This window comes from Molothrus ater, chromosome 5, assembly GCF_012460135.2.
Source record: "Molothrus ater isolate BHLD 08-10-18 breed brown headed cowbird chromosome 5, BPBGC_Mater_1.1, whole genome shotgun sequence".
In the NCBI taxonomy this organism is placed as follows: Eukaryota; Metazoa; Chordata; class Aves; order Passeriformes; family Icteridae; genus Molothrus; species Molothrus ater.
In genome coordinates this window covers 21,926,311-21,948,431 of record NC_050482.2, presented here as the reverse complement: position 1 = coordinate 21,948,431, position 22,121 = coordinate 21,926,311, and the positions used below count along the sequence as shown (strand labels likewise).

At 38.9% G+C, this 22,121-nt stretch overlaps 1 protein-coding gene across 1 annotated transcript in view; it reads right to left on the bottom strand.

Moving 5' to 3' along the window:
• The window catches only part of WASL (WASP like actin nucleation promoting factor), a 53,357-nt gene that overhangs the window by 4,107 nt on the left and 27,129 nt on the right, over nucleotides 1–22,121 (bottom strand). Inside the window, exons 4-10 of the mRNA XM_036400930.2 lie at nucleotides 21,529–21,625; nucleotides 16,575–16,598; nucleotides 11,508–11,676; nucleotides 5,480–5,522; nucleotides 4,928–5,081; nucleotides 1,313–1,833; nucleotides 96–204 (exon numbers count right to left, since the gene is read on the bottom strand). Coding sequence (XP_036256823.1) covers nucleotides 96–204; nucleotides 1,313–1,833; nucleotides 4,928–5,081; nucleotides 5,480–5,522; nucleotides 11,508–11,676; nucleotides 16,575–16,598; nucleotides 21,529–21,625 — 1,117 coding nt within the window. The remainder of the gene's footprint in view (nucleotides 1–95; nucleotides 205–1,312; nucleotides 1,834–4,927; nucleotides 5,082–5,479; nucleotides 5,523–11,507; nucleotides 11,677–16,574; nucleotides 16,599–21,528; nucleotides 21,626–22,121) is intronic.

Below are 22,121 nucleotides of genomic sequence, written 5' to 3'. Positions count from 1 at the left end.
TCCATGCTTTTCTCCAGAAGTATTTTACAAAAAATAGAAGTGTTAACTCTTGAAAACCTGACACTATGAAGTCAGAAAAATTCCATCAGACGCACCTGAAGAATGAATGGCTTTGCTCCTTTTCTGCATAACTTCCATTAATGCACCCACAATCCCTGAGGTGGGTGCAGGTGTAGGTGGTGCACTTTCCTGACCATCAGATACCTAGGAAAAAGGTTACAACAGAAAGATGCAATTAGCAAAGCAGAACCTCTGTATTTTGAGACAAACTTCCTTGTACGACTATTGAGTTTATTTTCCACCGGAAGAAAGTGTGGAACAGTTTATTGTGGAACCTTTAGCTCAAACTGCAAAATCTTTAGTAAAAATAGTCAACTTTTTAACCATGTAACAGAACTGTAGCCATACCCAAGTTTAAATATTTCAGCTTTGATGAAGTGAACACTCATCTAAAAGAAAGCTTCTTAATATGGTTGGACAGGCATGACTTGTATGGCTGCACAACCATTATTTGTTTTATCTTTGGAATAGACCACAACGTATTTTTCATTGCTTGGGTTTGTAAACTGAGTCTGCTTTGGGCTGATAATACCTTCTGAAGTAATGAACTCTGATAATGCCTACCTCTAATGGCAAATAAATATGAACGCTTTTTACAGCAGAAGCCTTGAGTGCAGAGGAGTGGCAAAAAATAAGTATCAACAGGCAAAACAGTTTTAAGAGATTATTTTTAAGATACTCAGTGGCATCAGTAAGAAACAGTAATAGCCTGTTCTGCAGCAGTGACAGCTACAGCATCTCTTATGGGCAGCACTTGTCAAAACAGAAGCAGACACCTTCTTACAACCCTCAATATTTGCAGAACACAGGTCCGTCTTAAGATGAAAATAAAAACAGATTAATAAATCTAGTGTTTGCCTTCTACTACTGTTACTCCTAAACTCATCTCCTGAAGTTTAGATTATTTAACTGAATAGTCAGGAAAGCAGCAATCTTTTCACAATCCTTGCAAAAGTTCAGTACAGCCATGATACTACGGCATCATCACTGTAGGATTTATGGATTTTACTCAAAAGTGAGAATTGAGTTTGAAAGGGTGATTTCATGCACCAAAACTCATCTATAGCAAACGTGTGTTCTTTGCATTTTCTTAGTACTACTGTTCTTTGCATTTTCTTAGTACTACTGTTTAGTCATGGCTTCAGAAACTCTAAAACTTACAATCCAGCCCCCAAAGCAGAGCCACATTTTACTGTTCACACTGCATTTGCAAGTCCCAAGGGAACCTGGGTGCCAAACACCTTTTACTCACAGATTTCAACTGTATACCCTGTCGTATCTGGTCTAGCAGTGCATCTCTTCCTGAGCAGGACACTGGTCGACTGTTCTGTTCTACCTTCTTCAACTGAGCTCCTTCTCTGATTTGATCCAAGAGTGCTGCTTTGTTTCCCGCAGGAACTGGAAGCTGGTGATCAACCTCTGAAGGAAGGCCTGGCGGTGGAGGAGGACCAGGAGGGGGCGGAGGAGGTGGAGGGGGCGGAGGAACAGATGAGCCGCTTGCGGGTGGCGGCGGGGGCGGAGGAGGGCCGGGTGGTGCGGCTGAGGAATGCACGGGCGGCGGAGGAGGATACATCCGGTTGGGAGGAGGCGGGGGCACCGTCGCACCAGGTCTGGATGGAGGTGGGGGTGGAGGCGCTGCTGTGGGAGCCCTTGAAGGAGGTGGAGGTGGTGCCCCTCGGCCCCTAGCAGGGGGAGGAGGAGGGCCCGAGCTATGGGGAGGGGGAGGTGGAGGTGGAGGGGGTCCTCCTCTGCACGGTGGTGGCGGAGGTGGAGCTGAAATGAAACAAAACAACTTTGAATTACCTGCTACTCAACACCTGAAAATCTTTCAGAGACCAGCAGAAAAAGAACACAGGCTGTGCCTTGCCTTTTGCAAGGATCTCTGTGCCTGTGCAAATTTCACCAATTCTGGATTAAAATGGATACAGCTGAATATAAGCTGTGCCTATAGGGCAAACCAAGCGAAACAAAGCCTATGTCAGTTGTATATTTTGTAAAAGAGTCAATGACTGCAGGAAGCAGGTACAAGACTTAGAATGACTGATTAAAGTTCATAAGAATCCTGTAAAATTTTGTTGAGCTAGGACACAACAAAAGAGAAAAACTTTTCAGAAATACACTTAAAGTGAAATACAGAATTTCCACTTTCTAATCTATCCCTTATTTTAAGTAATTACAGAATCAAGCATTTTTTAAAGTAGTATTTTCTAGTAACAACCCCCTCCCCCCCAACAATGCATTATAATGCAGCATAAACTGACTCTTAGTCTCTTTTACTGAAAATTACTTCCAACAGTATCTTTATGGCAGGGGCTGTCAGAAGGAAACAACTTTAGGGCTACACACAGGATCATTTCTCTGTGAAGTGGCCTTGAAATGTACTTGCTTTGCTAATGGCATTTTAAGTAGCACTGTTTCATTTCCTCTTCCATTAAACATCTAATGGCTCATGGTACTTTAGGTTGTGTGGTTGCTACACATAACTACTTAATAATCCAGGTGCCATTGTATAATGGCACCTGGATTATAAAATTCATGTTTGATTTCACATGTCTTTATAACAAAAGGGGTATTACACTCAAGAAGATCCTTCTCTACCTGTTCTATTATCCCCTTCACGTTACTGGCAAAGAAAGCAGTTTGGCTGCACTGGCATAGAATAGGGAACATCCATAAAAATAAGATTTTGGGGAAGCAGAAGTCACTAGTACCTCAATGCCTCCTTCCCTGCTTATCTTTAGATACAACTCTTAAAAGCATGTATTATGTTCTTGAGTTCCACGAGTTGCTGAGTTTTTTTCTACCCCTTCACAAGAACAACATAGAGAGAACTGGATCTGAAATGCCATGTATTTTCCAAGAGACATACTGCTAACATTCTTGATTTTAAAAAAGTGCCGTTTTTGGCTGGCATGGCTGTAGTTCCGCTTAGGGCCACTGGAGGGCGGTGTTACCAAGTGCCACAACCTGCCAAGCACTACGGACGGGTTTTTGCAATACTGAGAAAATCGACGTGATCGTGGCTCTAGACTCTATACTCTCCCTAGATTTCTAACACAAGGTTTAGGTTTTCCTGTGGGGAAATAGTTTATTCGCATTATAACTAGAGAGAGATATGCCACATCCAATCTGTGGGAACAGCATTCTGCCTGTCAGCTGTAGTGAATGAGGAAGGAGCAGCAAGGGGAGAGCACTATTAACTTACCCTCTCTCTCCCTTCCCCCTCAAACAGATGGTACAAGCAAAGCAAGAAAATAAATTTAGTTTTTTTATAAATGCACACTAATCTGTACACTGATATTAACAATAAAATTTGTACAATTATCTATAGATGGTACTGTCACCAAAAAAATAACCACCAGTGCCAAAACTAGGGAAAGGGCAGGGAAAACAGGAAAATAATTTCCATCTCAGCAGAATGGCTTTTCTGCAACTCTCTAGTCAGCATGCTAGCAGGGTGAATATGTAAGCACAGAAATTCTTGCAATAAACACAGAAAAATGTTTTTCAGTTGAGGAAGAACACTTCAAACAGCAGTCAAGCCCATACATCAAATAACGCAGTAGTGGATAAACCCACTGAAATACTGGAATATTTTATCTACCTCTATAAAAAAGCACAGAAGTAGATTATCATCATGCATATTATAGATGAGGCAGTTTTCTTTAATTGCATACATGCAAATGGTCATAATGTGAAGTTAACACATACAAAATAGAAAAATATAGAAAAATAGGCATTTAAAAATATTTTAAGCTAGTCATAAGACTCCAAGGCAAGTGTCCTCAATGTAGTTTTAAAGTTAGCAATATTGGATCAACACTCTTGTAAACATTTAAACTGAGTTTATTCTGTAGAGAAAGTGACAGATTTCTTACTGAGAAAAAAATTCATAATTGGAGTTTTGTTTGCAATTTAACTACGAAGTTCAAACATAATTTTTAATATTGCATTCAAACAGATGCAGATTAAGGTATCATCTAGGAAAGAAATCACACAACAGCATGGATACTTTGAAGCATATGCTTAGATGCCAGCACAAGTACATACCGCTCCACCGAGGCGGACCTAAGAAATAAATGTAACAAGTCATTGTACCCTGATTCTGTATCTCTTCAGTCACTGAACAACTTACTCACTGCTTTCAAAATGTTATAATTTCACCTTAGATAATTTTTCTCTTGAGAAGAGCTCTAAGCAAATTTTTGAAAGTTTGACGCTGGCAGTATAATTTTAAACTGACTTGCTATCTTCCACCAGATAATGCATCAGCTGAGGTCACATTTAAAGGTTAGGCAGGCAGCAGCTTATTTGAGAATTTTTACCCAGCAGAAGCATGCTCAAAACTAGTATTTTTTTATTTCAAATGAGAAAAAGACTAATTTTAAAATATATAAAAATTGCAGGTCTGTTGCTGTTTCAAGGCTCTCTACAGAGTTCTGCCAGGGTACACATGCAGCAGACATATCTGCCAGCCTGTCTACTACCAATACAGCTGACAACAGCATTATGTCTTCCAACATTTTCATTTATTTATAAGATTGAGATTATAAATAAATATTTAACATACACAATCTGAAAAAGCTGTATCAAACATACTGTGTAGCTTTGCATTCAGACTAAGTGCTACTGGAAATTACTTAATTGGCATAAATATCCTTATTCATCAGGGACAAGTACACTCATGGGTCATGCCTGAACATTTTTACATAGTGTACAGTGTATGGAAACATGATCCAGTGCAACTGCAGTGACATGAAGCCCAGAGAAGAGAATCAAAAACTGCTCACCATCAGCAGTTTCTACTCTAATCCTTAAGGCAAAAAATACCCTGTTAATTTTTACATGGAAGTGAAAGGAATCCCACCTTGTCTGCGCAGCTCGTTTTTAACAGCTTCCACACCTCCTGTTTTCTCAATGAAATCATATATGACCTTTGAAGTTTCTTTGTCTTTTAGCTGAGCCTCTGAAATTCCACACAGATCAAACAGATTTTTCAGTTCCGGGTCTAAGTTGTTCACCTGCAAGTGAGATACATTGGTTTTAAGTAGCTTGGAATGTGGAGATATTTTAAAACTATCACTTATATTAGGGAAAGAAAATGCTAACAAACCATATAGTTAAAAGGAACAGCAAAGTGATGTATAGGTCTCTGAGTTGACTTTTCAAGTCAGAAAGTACTACTTTAGGAGAAGTAAGTACCCTGCATGAAAAACTTATGGTTTTGAATCTTTTCCCCCCCTCAGTCCCCCATGCCTACTCCCTTCTATTCCAACATCCCCCTGTTTACATCACATCATAAAATCCCAATTTATAACTATTTAATGTACAGTTAACTTGTTCTTTTAATGCAAATCTTTAGTGCAAAAAGTCTCTAAAGTTTAAATCATTGTCTTCAGCAACTTATTAAATTACTTACATCAAAACCTGTGTTTGGATCCCAACCAACATGTCCAATGTGTCTAAAAAAAGCAGAAAAGTCCATTTAATCAGCATAAAAAGGATCCTGTTAACTAAAATAAGAGGACACCAAGATAACCAGAGATACCAGCTTCTAAATAATTCTTATTCCTCAGTGCCCCACTTGAGAATGGAATAGTAAAATGTCTTAATTTTCACTTTTTGTCTCGTGTCAAGAAGACAAAATGAAGAATTTCTCTCCTTAGGTTGCAATCTGTGGCAAAACATGAAGGCTTCATGCCACCCTGTGGTGCATACGGACAATGATGGAAGAACTGCTCAGAGATCAAGGAGAAGTTTTGCCTTTACACAGCAACTGGACCTTGAGCTATTGCCAAATTTTTCAGTGCCAGGCAGCTGGAAAGCCTCATCCTCCCTGTCACCAGTGTGTATCACTCCTTTCTCATTCACATCTTTCAAAGATAAGGCAAGACTGTTTTCAGCTGCCATCTTCCTAAGCTTCTAGCAGCCATTTCATGTGACTACTGAAGTATTATTTGATGTGATGCTATCACCAGTTAGAACACAGACGAGTTTGGTGCCCCTCCAAGCTACTTGACAATACTGCTATTGGATATGGAAAAGAGAACCATAATGTTACCAGGAATCCACGTTTTGTGATTCTTTGCACACATGGTGACTTCTAGAAGGAAGATACAGTTCTCAGGAAGTTCAGCTCAGAGTTATAAAAAATACCAGGTCAGCTGTTAGTAGCCACTATGCAGTCTAGGCTACACTTGATAAATTACTAAGGCCGTTTGGCTGCTGTTAAACAGTGCCTTGCACAACAGACCTTGTATTCTTGCTTGGGTCTGTTTTCATCAGCAGCATAAGTTTTCTTCATTAAAATACTGAAGTACAATGATCAGTTTTGGTTTTGGTATAACTATGGCTAGTTAACTACTTATTTTAAGAAGCAAGTAAAAGGTTTGGTTTGAAGTGCCTTTTTTTATGCCATAAAAAAGGAAAACCAACCAAGTCCCTGTTTTACCTAATTATTTAAATGCCTTTAACTAACTACCAAAATATGGGATGATTTGTTTACAGGATTCTGAATGCTAAGATACAGCTAGCTTCACATAAATTAGACATGCATTTCCTAACAGGGTCTCACAGCTGATCACAATGTATTACCCTGGCATATGTAAATTGACATTAGTTTACCACTAATACGATCTTAGCCACATATTTGTGCACATCTGTATGACTTGGGATGCTCCTTTACAGGATCACAGAATTTCTAGGTTGTAAGAGACCTTTAAGATCATTGAGTCCAACCCATGTTCTAACACCTCAACTAGATCATGGCACCAAGTGCCACAGCCTTTCTTTTTTTAAACACATCGAGGGATGGTGACTCCACCACCTCCCTGGGTAGATGATTCCAGTATTTGACCACTCTTTCTGTGAAAAACTTCCTCCTTAATTCTAGCCTGTATCTCCCTTGGCGCAGCTTGAGACTGTGGCCTCTTGTTCTGTCTGTTGTTGCCCAGAGAAAGAGACCAACCCCCAGCTCACCACAGTCACCCTTCAGAACTTGAAGAGAGTGATAAGGTCACCTCTGAGTCTCCTTTTCTCCAGGCTGAACACCCCCAGCTCCCTCAGTCGTTCCTCACAGGGTTTGTGTTCCCAGCCCCTCTCCAGCCTCGTTGCCTCCTCTGGACATGCTCAAGCATCTCAACGTCCCTCCTAAACTGAGGGGCCAGAACTGGGCACAGCACTCAAGGTGTGGCCTCACCAGTGCCGAGTACAGGGGAAGAATGACCTCCCTGCTCCTGCTGGCCACACTGTTCCTGACACAGCCCAGGATGCCATTGGCCTCCTTGGCCACCAGGGCACACTGCTGGCTCATGTTCAGCCGACTGTCAACCAGCACGCCCAGGTCCCTTTCCTCCTGAGCACTGTCCAGCCACACCGTCCCCAGCCTATAACACTGCAGGGGGTTATTGTGGCCAAAGTGCAGGACTCTGCACTTGGACTTACTTAACTTCATCCCATTAGATTCTGCCCATCCATCCAACTGTTCCAAGTCCCTCTGCAAAGCCCTCCGTCCCTCTAACAGAGCCACACATGCTCCCAGCTTAGTGTCATCTGCAATTTGCTAATGAAAGACTCTAAAGCCTCATCCATGTCATCAATAAAAATATTGAACAGAACTGGCCCCAGCACAGACCCCTGAGGGACACCACTGGTGACTGGCCGCCAGCTGGATGCAGGCACCATTCACCATCGCTCTCTGGCCATCCAGCCAGTTCCTAACCCAGCACAGAGTGCTCCTGTCCAAGCCACGGGCTGCCAGCTTGTCTGGAGTGTGCTGTGGGAGACAGTGCCAAAGGCCCTGCTGAAGTCCAAATAAACAACATCTACTGCCTTCCCTGCATCACTAGGCAGGGTTACCTGGTCATAAAAGGTGACCAGGTTGGTCAAACATGACCTACCCCTCCTAAACCCATGCTGACTGGGTCTGATACCCTGGCCATCCTGTCAATTCTGTGTGATGGCACTTAATATAAACTGTTCCATTATCTTGCCAGGTACTGAGGTCAGCCTGACTGGTCTATAATTACCAGGATCCTCCTTTGCACCCTTTTTGTGAATGGCTATCACACTGGCCAGCTTCCAGTCATCTGGAACCTCACCAGTGAGCCAGGACTGTTGGTGAATGATGGAGAGTGGCTTTGCAAGCTCATTTGCCAGCTCTCATTACCCTGGGGTGGATCCTGACTGGTCCCATAGATTTATGAACATCCAAGCATTTCAGTAGTTCTTTGACTGCCTCCTCTTGGATAATGGGGGGACCATTCTGCTCCCTGACACCATCAACCATTCCAGGCGGGCAGGTGTCTTGAGGGCAAGTCATCTTCCCACTAAAAACTGAGGCAAAGTAGGCATTAAGCACTTCTGCCTTCTCCTCATCTGCAGATGCTAAGTTCCCTCCCTTGTCCAATAAAGAACAAAGGCTGGTCTCACCCTTCCTTCTAGCATTAAGGTATTTGTAAAAACATTTTTTATTATCCTTTACAGAAGTCGCCATTCTAAGTTCAAAATGAGCTTTGGCCTCCCTAATTTTTTTTCTGCATGCTCCAGCAGCCTTCTTGAATACTTCCTTAGAGACCTGACCCTCCTTCCAACAGCTGATACTTCCTCTTTTTATTCCTAAGTACCTCCAAAACCTCCTTGCCCAGCCAGGCTGGACGTTCACCCCTGTTGACTGATCTTTCAGCACACAGGGACAGTCTGTTCCTGTGCCCTCAAGATCCCTGTTTTGAGGCATGCCCACCTTTCCTGAACTCCTTTGTTTTTAAGGGCTGTTTCCCGAGGGACGCTCTGAATAAGTCTCCTAAACAGGCCAAAGTCTGCCCTCTGGAAGTTCAGTGTAAGAGTCTTCCTGGTGCTCCTCCTGACTTCACCAAATATTGAGAACTCTATTGAGATCACTCTGCCCCAAGCGACCTCCAACCACCACATCTCCCACCAGCCCATCTCTATTGGCAAACAGCAGATCTAACATAGCCCCTCTCCTGGTGGGTTCACCCACCAGCTGCGACAGAAAGTTGTCCTCCATACATTCTAAGAATTTCCTGCACTGCCTCTTTACTGCTCTATTAAGCTCCCAGCAGATGTCTGGTAGGTTGAAGTCACCCACAAGAACAAGGGCTGATGATCTTGAAACATTACCTAGCTGCTTATAGACTAAGTCATCTACCTCTTCTTCCTGGTTAGATGGATGATAACAGACTCCCAGCAGGGTGTCAGCCTTGTTGGCCTTCCCCTTAATTCTTACCCATAGGCATTCAACTCCATCTTCCTTAGTTTCAATTTCTACGGCATCGAAAGTCTGCTTAATATAAAGGGGCACCCCTCCTCCTCTTCTTCCTTTCCTGTCTCTTCTGAGGAGCTTGTATCCATCCAGTGCAGCACTCCTGCTATGTGAGTCATCCCACCATGGTTCCGTGATGGCAACTACATCATAGCTCTGCAGTTGCACCATGGCCTTTAAGAGGTTGTGAGCATACAACTCAATTTAGTGCACTTAATTGACTCTGAAGTTTTATATGCCATAGTTCTAGCATTATTTTTTGTTCATTTTTCACCCTTCAAAGTAAATTACTGGTACACACTGACTATAACACACGTTTTCACACTTCTTTTCAATGCAAATACATATTATCAGATAACCCCAAATCTTATGCTGCTTAGAAGAATGTATACAGTAATAAGTTCCATTAATTTTGAGTACAGACTGTTGTTTTTTTCTCAAAACACTGCAACTCCTTATCTGTCTAACAAAAGACATTCAAAAATTTTATCTACTGATTGTAACTTTGATCTGGCATAAACAGTGACCATGTTGGTCTTCACAAATATCATAGCACAAATGATACAATTATCCTACTGGCTTATTTGCCTAACAGTACCAAATGCCAGTTTCCATATGTTTGTACAAAATCAGTAGTTAAAGTATCTTACATGGTAAGATCGCACATATCTGTTGCACTCTACAGGAAACTTAAACAGACCTCAAGCCAAAAGGACTTTCAACAGACTTCTTTTGTAAAGGGTCACCATTTACAACTTAAGGTTACATTATATGATACTAGAACATATCTTTTGTTTGAATGTCATTAAGTATCTTATCACCTTACTCTCAGCTTCCCTAAGTCACAATCTGATAGGCCTCATAAACAAAGTCTCAAAGTAATTTTATATCTATGCTGCTGCACAACCCCTTCCACAAATTCCAACAGAAGTCTGACAGGGTAATGCAAATTTTGTCCACATATGCTCAAGTCTGCATCAGTACAGTCATAACAATGACCAGCTACCAAGCACTCTTCATTTTTGTTTCCCTCTCCTTCTTTTCTGTATTTTTCTATTCAAGTGACACTAACAGATGCAGCACTTCACTTGATACTCAGACCAGTAAGAACAAGGTTGATGCCTGAATTTTCTAAGCAGAGTTTGTTTAGGGAAGTATTTTGGCCCACCTCTTTTATGTTCCACCCACTATCCCATTCTACAGAGCACTGTTCCAAAACACTGTGCAGTAATGTTACTGTAACTAGTAATGCCAACATTACTTTAATGGAATTATATTCTGGGAAAACACATCAGCGTAATGATGCAACATATCACTTCAAAAGAATAAGACATTCACTTGGCATGTAAACTTCACACTGCTTTTCTCATGCTTCACAGAAACTGATCTCTCTTGTAACTAACTCAAGCTCTAAGTTCCTGTTGCTTCAGCAAATAAAGTACATTTATTTTAAAAGGCAGAAGATTATTACAACAATTAATGTTCAGGAAAGCAACAGTTAATTGAGTAAAGTGACCAAAACCAAGTTTCATGAAAGTGAAGCTCAAAGTGGTACATCGTAACTAGTCCAAAAGATTAAAGATACATAAGAAATGACAATAGGAAAAATTTCTGAAGGATGTATGCTGTACTTTGATCAAAAGGTACAGGTCCTAGCCTACACAACAGAAAGCTTGTAAACAGAAAGCCAAAGATGAAATCATGGCAAGTAATTTCTGCAGTTATGACAAGTCAGGACAAAAATGTGTACTCCACATGACACATGCACAGCTAAATATGTGCAGGAGTAGGAATTACAGTGTTAAAGAGTTGACCACTGAGGTTGAATGAGTCTTCACTGAGCTGACAACTTCAATATGGCACCTCTATGCAGCTGAAGTCTTTTCTAAGCTGATTTTCCATAGCAAATTACTTTTTGTTCACAGCTGCAGGAAAATCCTCATCTATGTATAAGCTAACCTCCTTTTAAACCCCACAGCATTCCAGCTAGCATTTACTTAGTTTAGGTTACACAGGTTCAAGAGTTGACCATTTTCAAGTGTAACTGACACAAAAAAAAAAAAAAAAAAAAATCAGAAAAGCAAGACGGCAACATCCTTCCCCACCACCCCAAGCCACAAAACTCCCACCCATCCAAAACCAAACTCAAACTCATGAAAATACTTACTGGAAATTAGAGGGAGTTCCAATATCTGCCTTTGTCAATCTTCTCTTTTTAGTTTTTCCTTTCTTCTTTTCTTTGGTATATGAAATATTGTTGACTTGTGGAGTATAAAATCTGTTAGTTGTAATTTCTGGGTTTTTGATATCAACAGTTGCCATTGGTAGATTTGGGCCTGTGAAAGTAAAGTACAGGAGTTTTACTATTGTGTTTCACCAATGCCATGTTCAATCCACAAACTTTGGGAGTTGTTTTTGACCCGTAAAACATTTGTACTCTAGCTGTAGCTCCTCATGCCACATGCATCCAGATGGGTTCTGGATGTCAGATGCATAAACTAAGATATTTGATTAAAAAAAATGTTGCTAGAGCAGAGCAACAGGAATATTTTCTGAACTACGACGTGTTTTTTGCAACATGCATGGAACACATGGAATGACGAGACACATTAAGATACAACATAGCTACAATCCTAGATAAAATCAAAGATGTAACTCTCATAAACAGTTAGACCCAAAGAGCCAGCAGGCCATTACCTGGGCAGCATACTAAACTGATCCTTCAGGAGATAGAACCTTCCCTTAATAAACCCCAAGTGGGAATGCTTTCTGCCATCACACACAACCTGAACATCACAACGGCTTCAAAAGGCTGCTCTGGACACACTACTGTCTTTAAATACAAGACAATATCTGTGGAACTATTCAGGGTTTCTTATGTCTCACTCTTCGACAGGTTTTCAAAACAGTGAAGTCCCAGATAAGAAACAGCTTGCAGAGACAGTAAAAAGAGCACTAGAAATACAATTTGTAATCTTTGTGTTTCACATAAATTCTCAAACTTTGCTTTTAATTCTAAATAATTCTGAATTATTATTCTAATTATTTAAAATGCATCTGAATTATAATCCTGCTAATTTAAGCATCTTAATATTATGTTACTTGCATAATGCTAGCAAACTAACATACCTAGAACATGTTCCACTCAGGTTTTTTAGCTTTGACAGAAGATAATTCCAGACATAAGCACATGATAGCAGTACTTAAATGCTAAGAGGCAACTTATGCATTTATCATACACATACACATATACACAGGTGTATGTTTATAGAAACCTACAAAAAGGGTAAGTAATTTCAGTTTTGGAAGAATGAGATTAGGCAGGTCATTTAAAACCAGTTTGGCCAGAAATAGTTTGAAAACATTCTCTACTTCCCTGTGAGTTAGGACCCAGTAGTTAACAAATGAACTAAAGACACAGTCTTACTGGGCAGATGATAAAAAAGTATAATTAGACTTTGATAAATTTGAATCTTGTTTTGACACTATTTTTTCATAACTGCATTCAGAAAGAAGCAACAAGCCTTATGTTTACAGTGCAGTATAAAAATCAGAAAGGACAAGTAGACAACACAACAGGTAACATAGCTGACACTTGCATTTAAACACCTCAGGGGAGGCACCTAGTATTGGCCAGGACAAAAAACAAAACCAGAAACATGACACTGGGCTAGACAAAACTCATCTAAAACATACGACAACTCCAACACCCCTGTAGGAGTCTTAAAAGACAAGATTAAAAACTGCATTGAAACTGCATGAAAAGAATTCTAGAATGTTTTCTCTGCTAAGCAGAAATGCTTTTATCTAGAAATGTTTTCATCTAGACAACTGTCCTTTGAGAATACCCAAACATAAACTGACCACGTAAGACTACACAAAACAATCTGCATTGTTAAGAGTTTCACTTAAAAGTAGCACTGAATTGACTAATCATCAAATATTATCAACTCTAAACTTAACAATAAGTTCAGTAAAATCTTCAGAATTAATTGCAAATCACAGTCTTGGTACCAAACACTAGGAGTTAATATTCACTTTAATCTCCTATTGCATTTTTTGTTATATTCTGTCCATTTTTACCTATTACATTGGTATTTACAGTTTCAATAGCTGTATTGACATTCAAAAAAGAAACAGGTATGTCTGTAATGCTAGTAAGTTGGTGACATTCTTCTCCCAGTTTCTAACAGTCTTTGAAGTGCATCTTTCTGTACATAAAATTCTGAACTAACCAAACATGGTCAGTTGCCTGTAAAGCAGCAGCAATTTGCAAACAGAAGTTGAATTCAGCTGAGCTAAAATCAAGGATGATAGCCTGATTCCTAGACAATAATATTCATACAATATTCAGCTGAGCTAAAAATCAAGGATGATAGCCTGATTCCTAGACAATAATATTCATACAAGAGGTCGCAGTAAAATTAAAGATGAAAATTTTTCTTACCGTCCGGTTTAGACCTTTGATGTCCACGAGGGATAAAAGAACCTTGCAAAGAACTGTACTCTTCTAGAACTGCCATATTTATATCCAGTAAAATTTTTCCCATCATTACACATGCACCTTCCCCAGCAGGTGCAGACAGCTCAATAAACGAAGATGAGAGAGGCATATAGAGCTCATCATTAGGAAGTACCTGACAGTACAGTGGCCTTAAGCATCCACTGTTATCAATATCTGTGACATCTTCAGAAGGGGCTCCAGAAAACGTTGTACAGAACATTTTGAAATGTTAATTCTAGTCTGTATTTTATTTAGAGTCTCTCTAGGTATGTCTCAGACTACAGACAGCTCTACAAGAAATGCAAACTGTTCTAGTTAACAGCTGAAACAAAATTCTGCCACATGGTTCCTCAAGATTCTCTCAAAACCTAATACTCTGACAAATCCTCATTTCATCCAGTACTCCACTACGAGGTCAGTTCAACCACAATAACTCTTCTTTATTTGCATAAAGAGACCTAGCAATTACAAATGAGTAGAACACAAATCCCAGGAAATTACAGACTAATACATTTTACATAACTGTTAATGCCAATTTGAGTTTAATCCTGCAATTCTACAAAAAAAACCAACAAACCCAAAACCCTTAAATCCCTATCACTGAAAACATTATACAAAAGACCAAGTGCTTTTTCCATGCAGCTTCAATGTATGCAGAGAATCCAGACTAACAAGCCCCAGTAAAACAAAATTCCTCACAGTATTTCAACCATGGGTCATGTGAGTACAGAAATGTGACTGTTCTCATTTTACAGTTTTAGAGCTAGTAATACATTAGCACAAAAAACACCAGCACAAAAAAGCAGGTGTTTAATCTTTTCTTCTCAACAGAATTTCTGAGAAGCAAATGCATATAGACAGTAAAATAAAAAGCAGCTGTTTTTACATTAGATGTGCTTTTTTCATCCAGTTACATGCTGCTAGTATGTATCTGCTCTAGTCTTAATTCCAAATACTGAAATGCAAAGTCTGTGTAGGGTGTAACAACCTGAGGCTATAATCCATGCCTTGACCACATCTTATCTGTGACTGTTGAGGATGTGGCACAACTTCTCACCAGCAGAGAAGACAGGCATTACAGAATTTGATAAAATCAGAAAAAGAAAAGGTTTTGATAGGTTTTGAAAGAGTATGTGGACGTCCCAAGGAAACAGTTTATTAAAAAACAGATGCTGAAACCTGTATATAACCTGAGGTGATTATAAATCTAAAAAGACTGAGTATAAACCCTATGTCTTCCACAGAACACTCAGGATAAATCCAGCATATGGATAATGACTGCAAGTTTAGTATGAGATATTTTTTTCTCAGAAAAATATTGTTCCCAAGGTCTTACAGCATGAGTTACGGAGAGTATTTTAAGCACAAAAATTTTTGCAGGCTTAGTTTTCTTAAATCTTATTCTATTCAAGGATAGCAAACTAGACCAATAAATTGTTTGTGCTATAACAGAGACAAAGGCTAATTTTTGTTTTGTGGGAGGTGTTACTATATGATCACTGCTGCTGTAATTCCCATCTGCTCCGCAGACACTGCTATCAGGGATGTGCTGTTTAGGTAACCAGAGCACTTAAAGGCTTTTGAAAGCTCAGAAAAGCTGGCAAGACCATCACACATGGTACTACTCTGAGTGTTTCAAAACTTAACAGCCCAGTCAAAGTTTAATCTATACTAAAAATGCCTGACCTAAACTGATGACTGCCTGAATTTCCTCAAAACTTAAAGTTTGTGAAAAAAAGGAAAAACAATTTTTTGAGAAGTATTCCATATGAGGGAAGTTTTATCTGGGTATGTAAAAGGAATCATTAGTTCCCATAATTCAGGCTTAGTTATGAATTACCTGTTTTGGTGACCTACAGAGAACTGCTTGAATGACTTGGTCAGAACAAATTTTAAGGCGACCACCTCAAACCATAAGCAGATTTCAGAAGATCAGTTGACTCTACCCTTGCTCAAGCAGCAAACTCACAAATACATGCTATGACCTGTATGATCTGGCTCACCAACTGAAATATGACAGGAGAAATCCCTCTTTAACTTCAGTGTGAATTCAGAAATCAAAAGCACCAAACTTGATATTCATTGATGCACCTTTTTCATGATTTTAGAATGGATGGTAAAAAAGTTCTGTATCAAACTGATACATAGTTTGACTCCTTCCATCAAGTTAATAAGAGGATCTCCTGAGGAACCTGTATCTTCATGCTAGTGAGACACATTCCTGAGAGGCAAGGAGATTCAAATAATTCTTCATTCAAAAGGAGTTTAATATTGATGAACATATGACATAAACCCAAAAGACTATGTTACATGGTTAGCCAGATATACTGAAATTGAAATATTATATTCTATTAAATCCATCATTATTATACCTGCCATTAAGACAAATGGACTAACTTTGTACTGTGATCCTATACATGCAAATTATGAAGATCAAGCAGCAAGTGAATACTACAAGGTTTTCTCAGTTTAAGCTGAAGGGTCCTCTCTCCTACTTGCAACAAAACATGCTTCTCCAGAAACATTGTTTACAAATGCCAGCTAAGCCACAAAGTTTTCAAGCCACAACAAATACCAAAGAACATAAACAAAAAGAATACTGTAACCTCCAGTTTACTGCTTTTGTCACTACATGACTATCCTGAACAAATCTGAAACAAAGCTATGCATAAACAGTAAATGACAGCAGAAGGAAAAAATAAAATGCAGTGATTCATGCAAAAAGCTTACCATTTGGTGGGTCTCGTCTTTTTTCTGTTGAAAAAGAAAAAGAGCCATTTAAACATAGGTATCACAGGAAAAATTAATTCTAAAGTTTAGTGTCTAGTGAAGCTTTCAATGACCTTGACCTCAAACTTAGGAATCTATTAAAATCCTTCAAGTCTACTTGTGCAGTTGAAAAGTAGTATTACAGAACAAAAAAACCCCAATCTTAGATAACAAGCACTGATTTAAGGTGTACAAACTGAGCAGGAGCATATAAGGCAATAGCTACTGACTAGGTTTCAGGCATTTCAACTGTGAAGTAGAATGAAATATTCAAAAATAATCTGTTTTAAATACAACCTATCAAAGTAAGATTTTTGAAGCATTATGCTTTCTGATGTCCACTGAATGAAACTGCTCTTTCATTTTTATCTGAAAGGTAATTAACACTTTTATAGAGTATTGTTCCCTTACAGAACCTAAAATTCAAATCATTTTTGCTCTATGCCTAAAAAATAGGACACATGGGGATAAGACACTTCACCTATGTTATCCAACAGATAACTGAACAATATGGAAAGAACTAGAACCTCCTTGATACTATGATATTCTATTCACAGCACCAGTGTTTCACAGACTATGAAGAATCTGGCTTAATGATTTCAAATGTAAAGTTTTTACACCTCAATATTCTCAGCCTATATTAAGTTCCCCTTCAAAGGAGATTTCCCTCACTTACTATTAATTACTATCCACCCCCAGTATATATTTACACACAGTACATCTACACACACACTCTTAAGAAATTTGGATTTAGCGGCACCCAGAAAGGCAAGCAGTTTATCATCTCACTCTGTAAGGATCACAACTCTATAAGGATTTGGAGTATCTCTAGTCTAACAGGGGCTCTCAAGAGTTGTATAGTTAAGAATTTGTAACAGGCATTTCACTTTCCAGCAAGTCCAAGAAAAACTTAACTTCTTGTATTTTTCCAGACTCACAAACATAAGAAGCAAGAGGGTGACTCCACAGATGGTGCTGACCTTGTCCTAGGAATACTTATAACCCCAAAAATATACAATCCTTAGTATGCAAGGCGAGTCAGCCTCATGACAGTCTGCTGATCTTCAGGTAGGAATAAAGGGATGTGTCAAGATCAAACCTTCATGGGAAAGTGATCAAAATCCATTGAGAGTTAACTTTTGATGAAGAAGCCTTCCAAAGACAGTTGATTTTTAGTTCACAGCAGGTTAGTTTCAGGCACAGAGGTGGAGCACCTCTGCAAGGGTGCCTCAGCATAAGCTATCAGGTCTGAGGTGAAAAAAAGAAAAAAGGCTCTTTGACTAAGTACCATGCTCTCTCTTCCTACAAGATTCACTTTAAAAAAACCACACCTTGTACTGTCCCCTAGAAAGAAATTTTTAAAAAAATCCACCACCAACTCAACCTTTGGACCATAATTAGAGTTCTGGGCAGCAACTTAGAGACAGCAAAGGAGAGTGGAGGACTGGTTGCAAATCTGTCCTGGGATGGGAAGATACAAAAGCAGGAAGCATTCATAGAAGTGTTAGGTGGCCTTGAGTCAAATCATGGGAATCCTTTACAATTTTCATTATAATAAATAGTTCAAGAGAAAAAATAGTGGGAAACAACCCAAAACATTATATACGCTTCCTGTAATTTTTACTGGCTAGATTAATTTGTGGCCCAAAGAGACTAGCTCTGTTTTTCTGTGGTTACCACTGCTGACAAGAAAGTATGAACTTTTGTTCCTGAAGCACAGATGACCTGATGAGAGTGGCAGATTTTCCGGTTTTTGAAGATGAACATGCCTACTGATCTAAAACAGATGAATATCAGGAGCTGCCTATTTACAAAAAACACGGCTCCATCCAATGAGCATTCCTGGAAATGAGAATAATCTCTGCCAAGACTTGAATCCAATGAAAGCTGAGCAGGTTAGAGATGTCCTTGTCACCCAGGCAGCAAAAACAAGAGCTGTGACCAAAGATGAAAGAAAAAAAAGCAAATAAAAAAAAATCCTCTCCATATGAAGTATCTACCTTGAAACTTATGAAGTCCATTATGAAGGTACTCAGGAGCTAAAAGCTTGTGAAGGAAAAAAGCACTTTCATGGAAGGTTAACAGCTCCCACCCATGAGCTACAAGCAGTACACAAAATTAGTCAAGAAGCCTCCTATTTCAGAAAGAACTACTTGCAGTTAAGAACAAGTGTCTGTTTCTCTTTTAGGGATGAGTGCTCAGCATGTGGAGAAGGCACTTGTGTTAGTACACACATGAACATTTCCGAGGCAAGATAATAAAAATAAAAACTAATGGTATCTATGTGCAATACCTGAAGTGAGAGTGCACTACAGTGACAAGCACTGAGAAGAGACACAGTGTGTTCAGCTGTTTACTGGGGGAACTATTTGGATTGGTTTAAGAAGTAAATGGAGAGATTATTTAAGTAAATCTACTGACAAATTAATGAATTAAAGCAATTTCTTTCTAATCTAAGGTAAAGAATTTGACTAAAAAAAACCAAACCCAAAGAGAAAAACCCAAAGCCCCCAAAATGAAAAGGCCAACCCAAGCCAGAGTTTAGTTAGATAAAATCCTGCACTATTATAAAGATTTAGACAACAGATCAAAAATTCTTTCTCTACCTTTGTCCCTCATTCTTGATATTTTTTGTCCTTCACTCTACTTGATATTTTGTACATTTTAAGCTTTTGTACATTCTCTGTTTGGAGCCAAACTTTCACCTCTCTGGAACTCCAGATGCACTTACTCAGGGTTTGTCTGTATACTGGAGTGCATTTCATGCTGAGTGAGGAAGAGCAGAACCCTGTTGTGTCTTCTCTTTGCTGTCAGACACTATTTTGTGTACTAACCTCAGCACCAAGCCATAGCATTGTGAGCCAGAACTGCTGTTACTGCTACCTTTCAACAACGTAAGTTTTCCATAAGGCTCCTGGAGAAGTCTAGCAAGCCCTGAATGGTATAACAGGCAGCTAAATGATCCCATGGAGTACTTGGTTGAGTTTAAAGCATCTCAAGTGACACTGCTATGTGAAACATAGTTTGGAAGGCAGGAAAGTAAAAATCCCGTTAAAACAGAAAAGCATCAAAATTATCAGACTATTACCTCTGTGACTGAGAAATTAAGATGTATTAGTATTATAGATGATATACAACTCTGGTATCATTTGTGTGTATATATGTATACATCTATATGTAAATTAATATGTGTTTCATATAAGCATATGAAAGTTTATATATATAAGTTTATTTATAAATAAATAAACACATAAACACCAACAGCAAATCAGCTTTGATTTGAGCAGTGCAAAGCCTGTTATTTTCGAAGCACAATTAATCAGTCACAAGGACAAATACAGAACTCCATCTGGTGGCTTGACTAAGGAATCTTGTAACTATTTTAAATTCTTGGTTTGCAGCTCTTAACAAGGAAAAATCTGAAGTGTTTTGTTTTGAAGGTTATTTTTTGGTTTTCATTTAATTTTCTTTTTTAAATAAAAGCTGTCTTGAAGTTGCAAGTGTTTGGGGAGGTGGAGTTGTTTGTTAAAACAATATACAAAGTAACATGAGCTTTAGCATACAAACAAAGGTATTAGTTCAGAGAGTAAACAAGAAAAACTTAATCTGGTCCTGTGGAAAAAAATCACTATGTGGAAGAAAAACTCTGTGAGCAGAAGGTTTGACTGAACCACTATTTTCAAACAAAGTTTGCTACAGCCACTAATGCAAATATACTTCTTCCCATGTCACGTCTGTGCATTGTAGCATTGCATTTCAGATGTAACAGAGTAAAATTTCAGGAACAGTAGATGCAAAATTACTTTTGCAATGTGAGTATGAGAAACTTTATAATTGCCAGTTCTTAATGATCCCCCTTCTTCTCATGAAACCTTATGAAACCTCTCATGAAACTTATTCTGAGCTGAGGGAATCTTAAAGAAGTCATTTAAGCTCCTGGAACAAGTGGTCTTCTCCTGAGTCACCATGCCTTGGTGAAATCCAAGTGAATACATACAGATCGTGCACATTTGCAAGAGCACTTGCAAGGGCAGCTCTCCAGGATGAAGGCCTCCTCCTTCTACAGAAGCCTCCACTGCATTGCTAGTGTGACTCCAGAATGGATTACGAAAACGCATCCTGTAGCTCGCACACAAGTCCACCCTACATCTTAGAGCAACCCTGAGCACATCTACTTGTTCCAAGCCTGTATTTTGTGTCACTTTATGCTTCACGGACATATGGCTGTCAAGACAGAAAAGTTGGTTATGGGCTCCCTGGAAAATGACCAAGACAAGATCTGTAGGGAGCCTGAGCTGCCTTTAAAGCACTAACCACATTCCCAAGGTATCTTGCAGCTGGCAAAAAGCCTGCTGTGCTTCATTGGCTGTCCTGTGCTCCTAAGGATAGTCTAGGCACATTAGGTCTTCTGTTCTTGGCCTGAGCCAAGATCACTAGTTCTGAATAAAAGATATTTCTCTATTAACTGCTGGATCAATGCCAAAAATTCATGAACTACTGAACATACCAGATGGTAAAATTTTTGTTACAACCCACTTGGGCTGAATTTAACAAATCAGTTATAAACAGCCCAGGGCTAAAAGAGGGTTTATTCAAATATGAAAATAACTTAGAGAAAGATTTCTAGTTTTCCTGATGTTAGCGTACAATTTTTGTTTCCCCCAGTCTGTATTTTCAAATCACAACCTTGGGGTCTCAGCTTACACTTACAGAACAGAACACCAAGATGAGTTGTTTCAGAAAAGTACTAACTTTTGCACACTAGAGAAAGAAGAACAGTTTAATAGCATAATTACTTCAAAATATAAATATGGCAGTAGTGCCTCCAGTGGCTTTCAAATATAGCAGTAGCTTCCTGCCTCCCCCCCAAAATAACATAAACAAGCCTGAATTTAAGATTAATTTGAATATTTACCAGATTTTCTCTGCCGTCGTCCAAGTAAATCTGTTACTGTTTTGCGGAATAGTTTAGCTTCTTCTTCATTAGCAAAATTAAGACCAACTTGACATGTCTGAAAAACATTAATATTTCCCCCCCCATGACTAAGAAAATGTTTTAAAGGCTTTCTTAAATATTGTCTTACACCCTTCTAAAGGTCTGACAAGAAAAAAATCACCGCAAATCAGGAACCAAGTCTTAGTGCAACATTATATCTTAGGAACATCTGTCTACTAATCAAGTTTCTAAAGATCATGGCTAATAGATATAAGCAAAATCTTGTAGCTTCGAATCAAAGAGGGGAGGGGAAAGGAAAATTTGTGCTTTAAGAATATATGATATGTCATAATCTGCAAGTCAAAATGCAATTTCATTAAAGAAATTTGAAAATAAAGAACCACATTGTAGCCTTCTGTACTATATATTACATTTTCTAGTTGAGATGACAAACATTTCTTTAATAAATAAGCTTTTACAAAGAATTCATAGAATTAATTAATAATTTCAGTTACACTAAAAGAAAATACTGCTCAAACTGAAGGCATTTTAAAATAGGTATTCAAAGACAT